This window comes from Kwoniella europaea, chromosome 1, assembly GCF_036810445.1.
Source record: "Kwoniella europaea PYCC6329 chromosome 1, complete sequence".
Lineage (NCBI taxonomy): Eukaryota > Fungi > Basidiomycota > Tremellomycetes > Tremellales > Cryptococcaceae > Kwoniella > Kwoniella europaea.
The window spans coordinates 4012257-4026760 of NC_089487.1; the positions used below are offsets into that span (position 1 = coordinate 4012257).

At 46.3% G+C, this 14504-nt stretch overlaps 8 protein-coding genes across 8 annotated transcripts; 3 read left to right on the forward strand and 5 right to left on the reverse strand.

Annotated features, from left to right (window-relative positions):
• Positions 1-208: 208 nt before the first annotated feature.
• Positions 209-2345, reverse strand: V865_001522 (uncharacterized protein; the record flags this gene model as incomplete). Its single annotated transcript, XM_066225340.1, has 4 exons — positions 209-1297; positions 1375-1698; positions 1762-1790; positions 1856-2345. The coding sequence occupies 4 exons, from the start codon at positions 2343-2345 to the stop codon at positions 209-211; spliced, it is 1932 nt and encodes a 643-aa protein (XP_066081437.1).
• A 1571-nt stretch (positions 2346-3916) lies between these two features.
• On the forward strand, positions 3917-5485 carry V865_001523 (uncharacterized protein; the record flags this gene model as incomplete). Its single annotated transcript, XM_066225341.1, has 2 exons — positions 3917-4058; positions 4110-5485. The coding sequence occupies 2 exons, from the start codon at positions 3917-3919 to the stop codon at positions 5483-5485; spliced, it is 1518 nt and encodes a 505-aa protein (XP_066081438.1).
• An 898-nt stretch (positions 5486-6383) lies between these two features.
• Positions 6384-6734, reverse strand: V865_001524 (uncharacterized protein; the record flags this gene model as incomplete). The annotated part of the gene is made up of 1 exon (XM_066225342.1): positions 6384-6734. The coding sequence occupies one exon, from the start codon at positions 6732-6734 to the stop codon at positions 6384-6386; it is 351 nt and encodes a 116-aa protein (XP_066081439.1).
• Positions 6735-7392: 658 nt separating this feature from the next.
• V865_001525 (uncharacterized protein) lies at positions 7393-8007 on the reverse strand (the record flags this gene model as incomplete). The annotated part of the gene is made up of 2 exons (XM_066225343.1): positions 7393-7764; positions 7810-8007. The coding sequence occupies 2 exons, from the start codon at positions 8005-8007 to the stop codon at positions 7393-7395; spliced, it is 570 nt and encodes a 189-aa protein (XP_066081440.1).
• A 1222-nt stretch (positions 8008-9229) lies between these two features.
• On the reverse strand, positions 9230-9451 carry V865_001526 (uncharacterized protein; the record flags this gene model as incomplete). Its single annotated transcript, XM_066225344.1, has 1 exon — positions 9230-9451. The coding sequence occupies one exon, from the start codon at positions 9449-9451 to the stop codon at positions 9230-9232; it is 222 nt and encodes a 73-aa protein (XP_066081441.1).
• A 431-nt stretch (positions 9452-9882) lies between these two features.
• V865_001527 (pre-mRNA-splicing factor CWC24) lies at positions 9883-11048 on the forward strand (the record flags this gene model as incomplete). Its single annotated transcript, XM_066225345.1, has 3 exons — positions 9883-10230; positions 10312-10706; positions 10826-11048. 3 exons carry the CDS (start codon positions 9883-9885, stop codon positions 11046-11048), a joined length of 966 nt encoding a protein of 321 aa, XP_066081442.1.
• A 241-nt stretch (positions 11049-11289) lies between these two features.
• Positions 11290-12486, reverse strand: V865_001528 (uncharacterized protein; the record flags this gene model as incomplete). The annotated part of the gene is made up of 6 exons (XM_066225346.1): positions 11290-11468; positions 11604-11680; positions 11756-11889; positions 12003-12078; positions 12215-12412; positions 12482-12486. 6 exons carry the CDS (start codon positions 12484-12486, stop codon positions 11290-11292), a joined length of 669 nt encoding a protein of 222 aa, XP_066081443.1.
• Positions 12487-13217: 731 nt separating this feature from the next.
• V865_001529 (uncharacterized protein) lies at positions 13218-13979 on the forward strand (the record flags this gene model as incomplete). The annotated part of the gene is made up of 2 exons (XM_066225347.1): positions 13218-13332; positions 13408-13979. 2 exons carry the CDS (start codon positions 13218-13220, stop codon positions 13977-13979), a joined length of 687 nt encoding a protein of 228 aa, XP_066081444.1.
• Positions 13980-14504: the final 525 nt, after the last annotated feature.

Sequence of the window (14504 nt, forward strand, 5' to 3'; positions counted from 1 at the left end):
AAACAAACACTTTATACTTGATTTATACTATATACCACATAGGAGCTACCTGTCTTCGATCCAACAAATACCAATCAACAATATCATCGAAATGGTTATCCTATAAGCAACTCTTACACTGCTCCCTTCATCCCTTTACAATGTTATGCCTCGACCTGACTTTCCCACACTATTCCTCGACATCTGTCCATCGCTATCATACCTAACTCTAAGGATCAACTTCATCCATCGCATTACTCAACCTCGATACAGCCTGGAATATCAATCCCGCTCGTTGTTTTTCCAAACTACTGACAACCGGTTGAGGCGGCTGGGCAGATTGATTCTGCGATTGTGAAGGAGTACCAGGTTGGGGTGGTGTACCATTTCCATTCGAATTCGATCCATCCTTTCCATCCCCATTTCCATTTTCTGTACCATTATTGTTATTGTTGGTACTACCCAGGGAAGTTGTAGGTCTGATTATATCTTGAGCTTTCTTATCTAATACTGCAAATATCTCTCTTATGCTTGCTCTCCAAGAGTCCCATACGACTCCTACGATATGTTGTTCGATAGCTTCTGATAAGCCCGTACCGGATAATCTCGCTCCATGAATGGTGATTTGCGCGGATGATCCAACGGTCGACGAGATGATAGGTGGATAAGGGAAAGTGAGGATGGTGGTCGTTCGTGATAAAAGAGCTAATTGAGGTAAGGTTTGTTGAGGTGATGATGAACATAAAGGGCATACATGCAAAGAATGGAATAATCTTAATGATCTTGCCAAAGGAGCGAATACACCTAATGTCAGGGGAGTGTTGCTACCAGGTTTAGGATCGAGGGTATGTTGAGTGAGGAGAGAGAGGATATGTGGAACGAGTTGTCGATGATTGCATCCTGAATGGACTGGAGTTGAATAGTCAGGTATTTGTAATCCCGTTGAATCGTTGTTGGTACTATTGGGATCGTTGTTATCTCCATCATCTTGCATATGCGTCAAGTTCAATAACGCAAGATGAGGATCCATCTCGTGTTGATCTCCCTGTCCATCTCCACCGTGTTCACCTTCTACCGCTCCTTCACCATGCCCACCGGCGTTGTTCTCGTTCAGGGAGAAAATAGCGTCTCGAAGAGCTGAGGTAGTATGTTGGTCCATATCTGAGTTTGGGAATGTGTTGTCTCCAGCAGAAGGGAAATCATCGTTGTTGTAGTGGACTTGAGGTTCTGGAGGTGGAGGTGCAGTGAATGGAAGATTATGTACGAAACTAGCTAGTGGGAGATCGGCAAGGTAACCATCGATAGCAATGGATTCGAGCTGTTCATAAACAACAAGTCAATTGTATGAGCTGTCAACCCAAAAATTATGAAGCGGGTGGTCATGAGCTAGCTCACCATCTGATCATCCGACATAGTCTGCATTTCCTCGCCCTCCTCTTCACCTGTCAATCCCATATCCATTGCCATACCCATGGCCATCTTCATATCCATCGCTTCTGATCCGAACGTACTAAGGCTTTCTCGCGCTCCCAGCTTTCTCTTCTTCCCTCCATGACTAGGTGCACTATGACTCATACCGTGTTGCTGCATTGGGTCGAGATTGTGATGCGAGTTCTTCTGGTCTTTAGGCACGGTCCGTCGACGTTGTCGTGGTGCATAGTTGCAGTTCCATCCGCCCGCAGCGCATCGCGTGCATGATGGTCTATCACCGGAGCATTTCTAAGAAGGGATATCAGCATATTTTATAGAAAATGAGGAAACATCGAAAAGAGGTCGACTCACTTGTTTGGCAGCGTGACACAGATCACAAGCTAAAGTGAATCGCATAGCGTCATCAGCACGTTTACTCAGATTGTTTACGGGTTATATCACTCACCTTTCCTTATACTTGGTGGTCTACCAAAAGAATTTGATCTCTGATTATCAAAATCGCTCAGATCATTCTCCCTAGGATCGAACTCATTGGGTGTACCTATATTGCCCAATCCCAGGTCTAATTCCGGTTCACCTTCCATCCCCATATTGTGATCGTGATGATGCATGTGCGAGCCATCATCTACCGCGACAGGTATCTCTAACCCATGTACATCGACATCCACGTTGAGGTCATTGGTGGGATCGCCGTGATGGTGTTGATGGTGAGGATCTTCTTTGACGTGATGATGATGCTGTGAGAAGTCGGGTTGCTGTAATGCATGGTGGAAATGATGTTGATGAGGTTGATGTTGATCATCCAATGATACCACTCCCACTCCTACTCCTCCATCATCCAATGAACCCAGATGGGCTGAGGCGGCTGCGACTGCTGATGCCAAAGCATCGTTATCGGCCTGCTGCTGTGCTGTCTGGAGTGATTGGTCATCCATCGTTGAGTTGATAGGTGGGTGGTTGTTTGGTTTGTTTGGTTTGGTTGTTTACCTGGACGTGACAAGTGGAGGGGATGTCAATGGCAGATTAGATACCAGGATGATGATGATAGCTCGGCGTTACAGATCAAAAGAGAAAGAGGCATCTGATAACGATGAAGCACTCGGAAATAACAGCGGGGAATGGTTTGTGGTGGTTTATATCTCAATCCACTTCTTGGTAATGGATTCTCAACTTGAATCATCAACCCCGAAAGGCCGGAGGTGTGGCGATGCACCAAATACCCCTCAGAGACAGTTGACAACAGAACTCTGCACTCACCAGATGTATTTTCGAGCGGAAAACAGGTAGTGTGATATATGTGACGTGGTGATGGAGAGGCAAAGAGGATGATGGGAGATGAGTTGTCGTTGTCACCATGAGTGGTGGCGAGGGCGACGTTGGGAAAAAGCTGCTTAGAGCGTTGTTTACAGATGCATACGCCACCGTACACTTTAGGGAATAACTTCCTCATTCAGTAATTCAGGTATGGGTTTCGGCATTACCGGCGTTTGATTTTCTGTGGCACGTATCGCGGAACAATCATGGTAAAACCATAGCGAAGCGTGGGGTTTCTATAAATGGCCTTACATTGTAGAATATTCAAGAGATCGTGTGCGTGGGGGACAAGAGACCTCGCGGCAGGTCTTATGATCGAAAGTCAGCTGAATCATTAGTTTGCCAAATTTAGCATCCATGTTGTAGATGCGCTGGTGCCTTACATCGACATCTAACAACGTTGCAGCACAAGCCGGCCGCCGGCGACCGAGCGCATCGGCTTGGGGAGAACTAATCTGACGACCTCGTAGACTCTGAAACGAGCTGGACCTGCTGGCACAACCGGCACTCAACAAAAGGCAGAAGGATATCGTACAGACGTACGATGTTGTTGACTTTAAAAGCTAAAATAGATCGGATGAAATGTCCAGAGCGATATCCGTTCGGTTTTATACCAAGTGGTACCCGGACAAGCGACACATGATTCATCGAATTGATACGTACTTCTTGAACAGCATTTCAAGTCTTCTGAACGGCCCCATCGCACCATGTCATTGCTGGTAACTCCATGAACCGATTGGGCTGCATCAAGCCGGAGGAGACGTCCCAGTTCATGTGATCATGGATAAGGGAGGGTCCACAGCGCTAGCCGTTGTGCCGCAAGGTATATAGGTGAGAAGAGATCACAAGTAACGGTCCATCGACACCCAATCAATCGGTCTACTCATGATGTGGCTTCTTCTCCTCACGTCTCTCGTCGCTGTGACGACATGCCATGCCTGGCCAAACCCCTACAGCAATGTGAGTACGCAAGCTGGAAGCAGCTCTGGCCTCACAGTCGACCTCGGATATGCCAAGTACAAGGGATATTATAACTCGACTTCTGACCTTTACGTTTTCCAAGGGTGAGTCATTCCCCCACAGATTACATGCTAATTTCTGTAGGATCCGTTTCGGCGCACCACCATATGGTTCGCTGCGATTTACGAGCCCAGAGGTGCCAGATGTGAACCGGACCAGCACTCAGCCCGCAATGTCGTATGGACCGACCTGCGTTGTCAACTCGTTGGCCTTGGGCACCGGTGATGCTTTCACGAACGAGACCGGCGCTTCGGAAGATTGCTTGTTCCTCAACGTGCAAGCTCCAAGCAATGCAACAGGTCTTCCGGTGTTTGGTGAGTAACATGTGACTTGATATAACAGCAAGAGAGACTGACATCACGTAGTCTGGATCCACGGCGGCGGCTATGGTGCCGGCAATGGCCGCGTCGACTTCAGCCCCTTACTCAAGACGAATGACAATGAGTTCATCGGCGTTGCCATCCAGTATCGACTGGGCGCTTTTGGCTTCCTGGCTGGAGACGAGGTCAATCGCTTCGGATCTCTCAATGCGGGCCTTCAGGATCAGCAGCTCGCTCTATACTGGGTACAGCAGTACATCCATCTCTTCGGAGGCGATCCGTCCAGAGTAACCATCGGCGGCGAATCAGCAGGCGGCGGGAGCGTCATGCTGCAGTCCATGGCGTACGGCGGGTCGCGCGGTACCGAGTTGTTCAACAACGTCTTCGCTTCGAGTCCGTATCTCCCACAGCAGTACGATTACCGCGACTTTGTACCAGAGCAGGCATATTCTGCGTTCGCCCAAGCGGCAGGCTGTCTTACAGGTCCTTACGGCAATACCAATCAATCCGTCTTCGCTTGTCTTCAAGCCGGAGATAGCGCGACACTCATCAACGCATCCGCATCCGTCAGTGAAGAGGGCGTTTACGGCACATGGGCTTTCGTCCCCGTCACCGGACCTGCAGGATCCTTCGTGCAGGAGCTACCTAGTCAGCAGCTACTTCAAGCCAAAATCAACGGCAAAGTCATCCTCTCCGGGAACAACGCCAACGAGGGATACCCATTCGTCCCCAAGAATGTCACTACAGAAGACGAAGCCATCGCCTATCTCAAACTACTGTTCCCGTTCTTCTCCGAAGACAACCTCAACACCGTTCTCGCCGCTTATAAATACGATACTGGACCCAACGCGACACTCTACGCGACAGCAGGTGACAGCGGTGACACTGCGAACGACATCAGCTCGGTCGCGTCTGGTCCACAACAGCAAATCGCTCAAATCTACAGCGAAACGACCTTCGTATGTCCGTCATACTGGCTCGCTGAAGCATTTACCGCTTCCGGAGGAGCAGGCTACAAGTACCAATTTTCCATTCCTCCCGCTACGCACGGTGGGGATGTTGCAGCATACTTTGGGAACGGATACACGAGTGACTTCTCTCAGGCCTTTCAAACTGCGCTAGGCACCTTGATCATCGACAACAAGCCCAGTATCCCCAGTCAAGTGGCCAACGGTCTCTCGACTAGCAACACAAGCTTCAACCCCGCCAGCGACTGGCCAGTCTTTTCGATGCAAAGCGAGCTCATGATCAACCTCAACACAACCTGCACGGACTTTGTCACTAGCGCGGCTGGTGTCCCGACGTGTCAAGGTGCCGATAATCTCAACGAGATCAGGGAAGTCGATGCGTACAGCTGGGAGGGAGGCAGAGGAGCTAGGTGCGAGCTTTGGCGATCACTATACCAAGTCGTTCCCGAATGATGTAAAGAAAAAGGGTCCTCTGTCTTCGAAAACAAAAGTTGGGGGATACTTTTTCAAGGCTTGCACAATGGTGAAAAATTTGACTAATGACTGATGTATTGGACTGCCGCCATCTGCTTCTCGTGGAAGTCGGTACGGACAGTGGGTCCTTGCCATTGATATATTTGGACCGTGAATTGTAAGCTTGAGTCAGCATAAGCATAGGCATCGGTGCAGACTGCTGAATTAGGATGAAGCCCTTCTCCCCCTCCAGGAAAAGTCATTGCGTACCACGCGGTTGTTCACGGTACAATGTATGTTTGATGACGTTCATGAGTTACGCGGCTGACTCGTCCAGACTTAGAGGCAGGAAGCCCCGAAACCTTATATATACCTTCTGGTCATGGTCGCAAGCGAGCACTGTTTGTGATAGGACGAGCAATGTACTCTGAATAAGACACGATAAGTAGTAGCGATAAGTTAATCCAACATACGAAAAAAATGCATGAAAGGATGAAGCAGATGATGCGAAGGTGATAGTCAGACAGATAGAGCTAGACAATGGTAGCAAGGGATAATGGGAACCGTGAAGTTCACACGTTGAATGTCATCTCAACCGCTACTTTTCCCTGTGTTTCTCTCGGCTCGTTGCTTCAATTGATATATAATCAGATAGCGGTAGCAATATATCGGCATGGGCCAATTGTGAAAGGAAGACCGTTAAAGTAGGAGACCCAAATCTTTGTTTGAATTATAGTAATGAGATCTGCGTGCCCGATCTCAATTATCCCGAATGATGACGCTGGTACTATTCCATATCGGCAAAAGGGGATGACATTCGATAATGAGGTTGGTGTTCGACCGTTATAGTTTGGCTGTGGTCTGATTAGGAGCGGAATAGAATCGAGGATAGAGTCACTTATTTATGTCCTTGACCAGGTTTCAAAGTGATAGAGTGATCTTCTCCACTTTCAAGCATCTTCTGAGTATTCTCAGGAGTTTCCAATAACAGATACCAACCTTCTGAATTATAGAATGCGTTTTGTCCTTCTGGTGTTAGGATCGGTGCAGTAGATGATAAGATCTCTAGTACTTGTTCGTGCGGAATGCATTTGTAGGTCTTCCCGTCTGGTGAGAATAGGGGTGCACCTGGTAGATTGGTATCTGAATTTGGATTTGACTTTGGTTTCGAGTCTGCCATTGCGGCTTGTGCAAGGAGAAGGGTGGCGACGAGGTAGAAGAATGAGTATGCGAGTGATCTTGGAGTCATTCTTTGGTGATCATACAAGTATCTGTAAAGGTAACAGAGTAGCAGCTTGATTGTGATGATTCATGTATTACGTGATACTCAGTGGATACGAGGGACTGGTTTCTGAGCTCAGCGTGGGAAAGTTACACAAACTTGACATGGTGGCGAGGTTGAGAGCCAAATGGTCAACCTGGGTTAAAGGGATACCTCATTATTCGGTTTCCCTCTAAATCGTAAATGCGATCACTAGCACTGATGCGTAGGCTTCGCAAAGGCGTCTCACAGCTCTCACAGCATGATCACCCCTCATCCGCCTGCAAGCGTTTCGAACGTGATCCACTTTGGGAAGTCAATAATAACGCAGAATGCACAAGAATGCCAATGTTACAACCTGGACGACCCTCGTTTTGATCCCCCTCGCCATTCACAATGAAAAATGACCATGAGCCATTTAGCATGCTAATTCATCTGCAAGACAAGTCAAATATGAAGAGAATGCGATTTGGCTGATCGCGATCAAATGAGCGATATCAAAGGAGAATGAACGAAGGGCGGAAGTTCATATTGGAAGCTCGGATCGCGATCGAATGAGAGATATCAAAGAAGTTGAAGGAAAAACGGAAGTTTACATTCCAAGCTCGGAGCAACATCCAGCGATCGGGCTGTTTTTCATGCTAGACTACCGATGGCCTTGCCCTGGGCTGAGTGCATTCGCTACCGATCTACTCTCCAGTTCGCCACTCTCCAATAAACGTTGGGTATTTTCAGGAGTTTCTAGTAGAAGATACCATCCGTCGTCTGTATAGAACGCCATTTTGTCATCTTCAGTGCGAAGCGGAGCGGTCGACGAGAGGATCTCCAAAACTCGGTCGTGGTCTATATAGGTACTGATAGTTCCATTCGGCGAGAAGAGTGGCGCTCCAGGTTGATCCGGAATCTCTGCTCGCTTTCTAGCACAGATCGGACAATTGTAGTTGACGAACATGGCATTTGAGTATTCACAGTCGTCGCATGCCTTGCATCCCGTATAAATGGTGGCTTGGGCTTGAGCCTGGGGACAATTCGAATATTGAGGTAGATGTCAGAACGTGTATACGTTGTATGCTGAAGTTTCGACCCCTAAGGCATTGATGTATTGGAAGTCCGGAGAGCACTCGGTGCAGGCTGTGGTGGTGAACTGACATTGTTCGGCTCCTGTGCAGCCACCGGTATAATGGGCTCTGGAGTATGCGTTCACTCCGAGCAGGAAGTATGGAACGAGGGAACAGATCATGATTCGGGATTGGATGGTCATTTGGAGTCGATGTTTGTGCTTGTAGAGCGCGACTGAGAAGGTATGGCGGAATTAGTATATTCATGTGTAGACACCAACTCGTATGATCAACGTGCCCCGTTGGGCCGCCGGTCAAGCAACGCGGATTAGATCTATCACTCACTGCCTGGGATTAAAGATCAAGACTCAGTGAGGACTTCCTTGTAGCGGTTGACGACGACAGCACACTGCGTCACGAGATTGAGGTCGGGTGTCGTTATTAGACGGATTCGTGCTTTTCATTCTAGGGCTTTTTATACCTGTCCAAGGCCGGAACGACTCGGGCTGGAAAGTATTGATCAAGAGAACATATCGCCTCAAAACATCTGTATCCGTTCACGCTCGCAAACATCAGACACTGATCTCAGGCCTCATTTGTTATCTGATAGGAGATTTTCTCATGCTAGTGTAGTGTGCCTTAAGCGATACGAGTCCATACATGAGCTAACGATGTCTCATCTCGTTAGTCGTCTCGTCCCCTCGGCCGAAGACGCGAAGAGTCCCCAAGGATCCGAGAGCCCATTTTCAATTCCCCACATGAGACTAAGTAGCCCTCCTGACGTCTGGCTTCACTACGTCAGCAATGCTGGGAAACGACGGTCCTACTGGGCCGTTCGAGAGTTCAGAATGAGCCACTAGCCTGCAGCCATAGTATAGGATGGAACACGACCATCACTGCCTCAACATGACCAATGTGAGGTTACGTTTATGCCTGACTCATCTATTCCTCTCCCGTTTGACTTTTTCTGACCCAAGGTGTCTCGGGAAAGGGTGATGAGCTACGCCATCAAAGCGCGACACGAGCTGAAATTAATGCTAACCGAGATTCATGGAAATTTGGTGGCATGGTGAAGCATATTCACTGTGGTTGTCGGCCGATAAGTGTCACGGATGTCGCGCTGGGGATAAATCCTAGAGTCATTAACGATTCCTAAAAACGATCTCCACGAATGCAGAATGTCAAGAATCACAGAGTGCCTCCTGAACAATGGCTTGTGTACATTCAAAGGCCGATGCATCTTGAAAAAATCTCATCTCCTCCTAGTCTAGGTTTATCCTGCTTTAATCGTAGGCCTCCGATTCCTGATAAATCCGGATATGAGGCTGGTGGAAGAGCGATGCTGTATAACAAATGCTGATATTGCACGGCGTCAGCCACTTCTCTCGGTATGTTTATACTAACATTGGGCTGCACAGCATAGAATCAAGCTTTATTATCTTTCGCTTGTGCATCGAGTATTTCTTGGGTGCGTTCGGGGGTTTCAGTCAACAAATACCATCCATCCTTGGTGTAGAAAGCGTTCTTGCCATCTGCAGTCCGTACCGGCGCCGTCGACGAGAGTACCTCTAACACTCGCTCGTGGTCTATCTTGACGCAACTCTTGCCATCGGGAGAGATCAGATGCGCACCAGGTAGATCAGACATAATGGATTGACAGCTGTGTAAGGTAATGAGAGATGATACGAAGGTTGAGAATGTCCAGAACCGAGGTATCATTTGGCTGGTGCTGTGACTTGTTATGATGTGAATCAACAATCGATAGGCGATGAATGCGACACTTAGTATTATCTGTATCTGACTTTATAGTAAAGGACGAGTGATGATGTAATCATGTGGTCACGTGACAAGTGAGCTCAACTGTCATCGTGGGAATGTTGGAAATGAAGTTGCCACTACATTATCAGTCAGCCTTACCCATAAGAAACCGAAGATATCTTAACTTATCTCAAGAGGTATCTTTCAGTCTCAAGCTTGATATTGAGAGCTTACTTCCCACCATCGTCTTCGACCAACCACCGGATCCACCTTGGCTAGACACATTACGATCACAGATTCCAGCTGAAAGTGCAAGCATCATGGCATCACCCCTGGTTCAATTCAAAAAAGGTCCCTCTCGCCGACCTGTCCAATCCCGAAAGAGATCCGCATCACCCGTCGCAGACCCCGATCTATCATCATCCTCTACCTCGGTGGTACGTCCAGAGAAGAAGAACATAGCCAACCCTTTAGTCCAGGGGACTAAAAGACGGCGCGATTTGAATGGAGAGAACAACGACGAGGGATTAGGGCTGGATGATTTGGATTATAGGGCTGATGAGGGGTTGACCCGAAGGGCGGATGAGCTCGCGACCAGAGCAAATGATTGGGATCTCGAGCAGGATGGTGGCGAAGTATTACAAGAGAAGAAGTTGAAATTGAATGAGGTGGGTTTGATTATTGTCTCATTTGGTGACAAGAGCGAGAGCGATCTGTTGCTGACTAATGATAATAAATTTGGTGTACAGGATGGCGAACTAGACGTAGATGATGGATTATATCGAGGATCCTCAAACTACTTACCCACCATCAACAAAACTCGTGAGACACTCAATGCGAAGATGAAAACTGGTCCTATAAAAGCTACCAGTCATGTACGTACGATTACATTGATGGATTATCAACCGGACGTATGTAAAGACTATAAAGAAACTGGATTTTGTGGTTATGGAGATTCTTGTAAATTCTTACATGATAGAGGAGATTATCTGGCAGGTTGGCAGATGGATAATCTACCTGAAGGTCAACAACAGGTTATAGAAGAGGAGGATGAAGAGGAGGAAGTTCCTTTTGCATGTCTAATTTGTAGACAACCGTTTACTAATCCGGTGGTTACGAAATGTGGACATTATTTCTGCATGAGGTGAGTTATCCTATCTTCCTTCTGCCTTGCTTCTATTCTCATCTTCCCCTTGTCTTTTGTAAATGATGGTATTGTGACTTTGTGAGCATATACTGACTTGGATTTTTCGACTCTTGTAGTTGCGCAACCAAACGATTTATCAAGTCACCCAAATGTTATGCCTGCGGTGCACCCACGTCAGGTATATTCAACACTGCCGATAAGATTCTGGCAAAGATGGAAGCTAGGAATAAAGCGAAGCGAGAGGCTAAGGGAATAGTAGATGAGGAAGCGGATGACGATGGTGGGATTGAAATTGGAGGTGGAAGTGGTAGTGAGGAGGATGAGCAAGAGGAAGATTAGTGTTGTCATCGTTATGTACATACAATCAGAGATGTTATCGTTGTATCATTGGTATCTCCGCTTTGAGTCCACCTCCACCAAATGTATGGAGCAGGATCAGATGGAAATATGCAAAGAGATGCCATAACAATGTAGTGATGCTGGATATATACTGTACAAATGCGTGCTACTCTACTGACTCACTAAGCCTTCTGACCATTTTACTTGACTTGGGTGCTCCGTCTTCCGATGTCACTTCATCCTAATAATCATCATCGTCACCTCCGTTGAACAGCCCATTCCTAATCCCGACTTTCCCTTTCCTCGCTCTTCCACCACTACGTCTATCCTCATCATCTGGATAATCATCATCGTCCTTCTTCGCCGGTACGAGTGTAGAAGATAGGTTTGAGGCGAGACTCAGATCCGAGGGCAACACACCTATATTTGTGGATATCGACTTATCAGCCTCAGGTTACTCGTGGATTCTATGTATCAAGCGTAGATTATGCAGGGATTGTGTATATACTGGTGCGAGGGGGATTGAACAGGATGGTATGGAATGAGACAACTAACCAGATTGCTTTAACCTGAATTCCAATACTTTAGAAGTAAAATGATCCGAATCACCCAACTCCTCAAACCCTATCAGCCTGCACAAGAACAACAGAAATGTAAGTGAGCTTCGGTGGACTGGGCAATAAAGACGAAGATCGATTTTCACTCACCTATCTACCGCTCGCCCATCTACAAAACAGATCACACACGGTAAGACCTGTACTGCCATTTTGGTCACTAGGAACGGAACGTCTGAGACGGATGCTCGGAGGAATAGAGTATGTGGATGAGAAGGTGCGAGATCCTATACAGATGGTAAATATTGGTCAAAGCGGCTCTGTTATTCAGTCGCGATGAAAGAAGTGAAATTCTAGAGGGCATAGTTGAAGATAGATCATGAGTAGATATGTTACTTACGGATAATTTCTGGTCCATTATCTTACATCTTGAAAAATCATTATGGAAGAAATGTAACAAGCAATAACGTTCTTTCCTACATTTGATTAAATCGTCAGCTCAAGTCACTATCTTCCTCATAAAGAGATTCCATATTGTAGGACAGAGCAATTAAGACTTTTTTCGTGAGTACCCTATTGACTTTCTATTAGGGATGATTGGCTCGAACTCACGACATTCTCTCGATTAACGATTTCTCATCATTGAAAGTGATCACCCGTCCGTTATCGCTTTCCTTCAAGTCCCTCACTTGCTTGATCTCCCTCTGTAAAGCCTCTATACGCCTGTCTCGATCTGATGCCAGGTCAAATCCCGCTTCTTCGAGGGAATCGAGGAGCTCGGAATCGGACAGTGTAGGTGAAGGTGGTGCGCTGTGATATCGGAGGAAAGGGATTATTAGCGAGCTGCGTAAGTGGGTATAGAAAGTCGAGGAATCTCACCTCATATTTTGTAGGTCTTGAATATGCGGGTATCGAATCAATGAATGCTGATAGATGGATTTTTTGTTGAGACAGATGGGCTGTTTGAATGGAAACGCGTCCGAGCGCGAGAGGACGAAGTAATGTCCTCATTCCATCGGAGAATGTGGCATCTCCATTCCTTTGGTGGCAACAGGCAACAGTCGGAATCATCTGCTAGTGCAGTCATCGTAACATATCGTTGTGTCGAGTCATTGCGTTTGAAATATGTCCAGTGGCAGTCAAGTCCAATCTCATACCCGTAAAGAAAGTAGACACCCTTTATACTCGATATATACTGTAAAGTTCCTTTGATCGCAAGGCGTGTGTGACAATTACCTACCTTTGGTTCCGAAACCTACTATCTCTCATACATACTTGACTATGACCGGCTATCATAAGGTACGCATCAGGTTGGACACGCCCTGTTATTCCCTATATCTTCTTCTTCGTCTCTACCAGAATCCTAAAAAGATAAAAGATAAAACCGGTCATAACAATTCATAATATATAAAAATCCGTATAATAATACAGTAACCGAACTACCAGTTATTCGTTTATTCGACTGAAGGAAGAAATTCCCCCACAAATTACAGTATCAAACATTTTATCGTGTATCTCACAACTCGGTTGGTTGAAATTCAAACTTGGAACGAAGTGAAATCATCACTCGGTACAGAATAATAAAAGAAATCGGAAAAAGTGAAGAATTGCAAAAATGGCACCTTATCTCAGACTGGCTCGACAAGATGCTTCGTCCGGCGCTTCCTCGGACGCTGGGACAGAGGCCGACAATCAATCATTCATGGACAAATATTCCAAAGAAATCTATAGTGAGTTGACATTGACTAAGGCTTTATACTCTTGGGCATGTTTTTTGCTGACGCTGCTTGGTATGACCTTGATAGTCGGTCTAGCAGTATTAGGAGTACTCATTCTCTCATACTTCCTATGGGCAGGAACGACCCATCGATTATCCTTTCCTCCATTCAACCAGAAGAGGTGTATAGATTGTAAAAAGGGTATATCCAAGAATAAAACAGAGGATGAAGATTACTTTAAGAACGACCAAGAGACCAAAATGGGATGGGTATGTAAGGAATGTCAGGAGAAGAGAGAGGAGAAGATGTTGGATAAAGAGCTAAAAGAAGGTGAAGAAGGTAAACGCGCTAAAACAAAGAAGAATGCTAACGACAAGAAGAATAAGGATAAGGCTGTAAGTAGGAAGAAGGTGGTGGTGGTGGATAGTGATGATTCGTCTGATGATTCCGAAGAAGATGATAAAGTGGAGAAACGAGGGGTGAGGAAAAGTATGGTTGTAGATAAGAGAAAGAGTCGACCACCAACTATAAGAAGGACACGAAAAGAGGAGAGTGAAGTAGAGTACGTGAGTGATTCAGACGATGAGGATACGAGCGATGAAGAGGATGAGAGGGAGAGGAGGAAAGAGAAAGATAGAAGACGAAGAGAGAGAGAATAAGAAAGATAAATCCATACATAATTACTAGTGCTTGAGATCCATGTACATAAGGCTGCTACCTGATCATAAGATCTCCATACCCGCTTGATGTCAAGTCAAGTAAGATCCAACTGCTCAGATATCCTCTTCTTGTCTTGGTTATTGATATAGATGGCAGTCACCTGATTCTTTCCCCTCCAATTTGAGTTATTTAATATCATCTAGTTTCAAAGCTTGACCAAGACGAAAACGAATATGATTTATCTGTTTAGTTTCAAGTGAATGTATAACGATCCTTTACAAGGAATGAGACCTCGAGGGGAACTCTGAAAACACGTCCTTTCCGTTTATCGGACAATGTTGAAACGCGTTTGCTACCAGAAACATGATCAGTGGAGAACAACGGATTGCTTCCTTGATATACCAACTGGCCGAGGGAGTTGGCTGATGAATACAAAATTTGTGTGATATATATAGATATATATACAGATACGTTACTCGTCGGGAACAGACCTATTTTGCGAACGAGAGGGCCACCCAAACTCA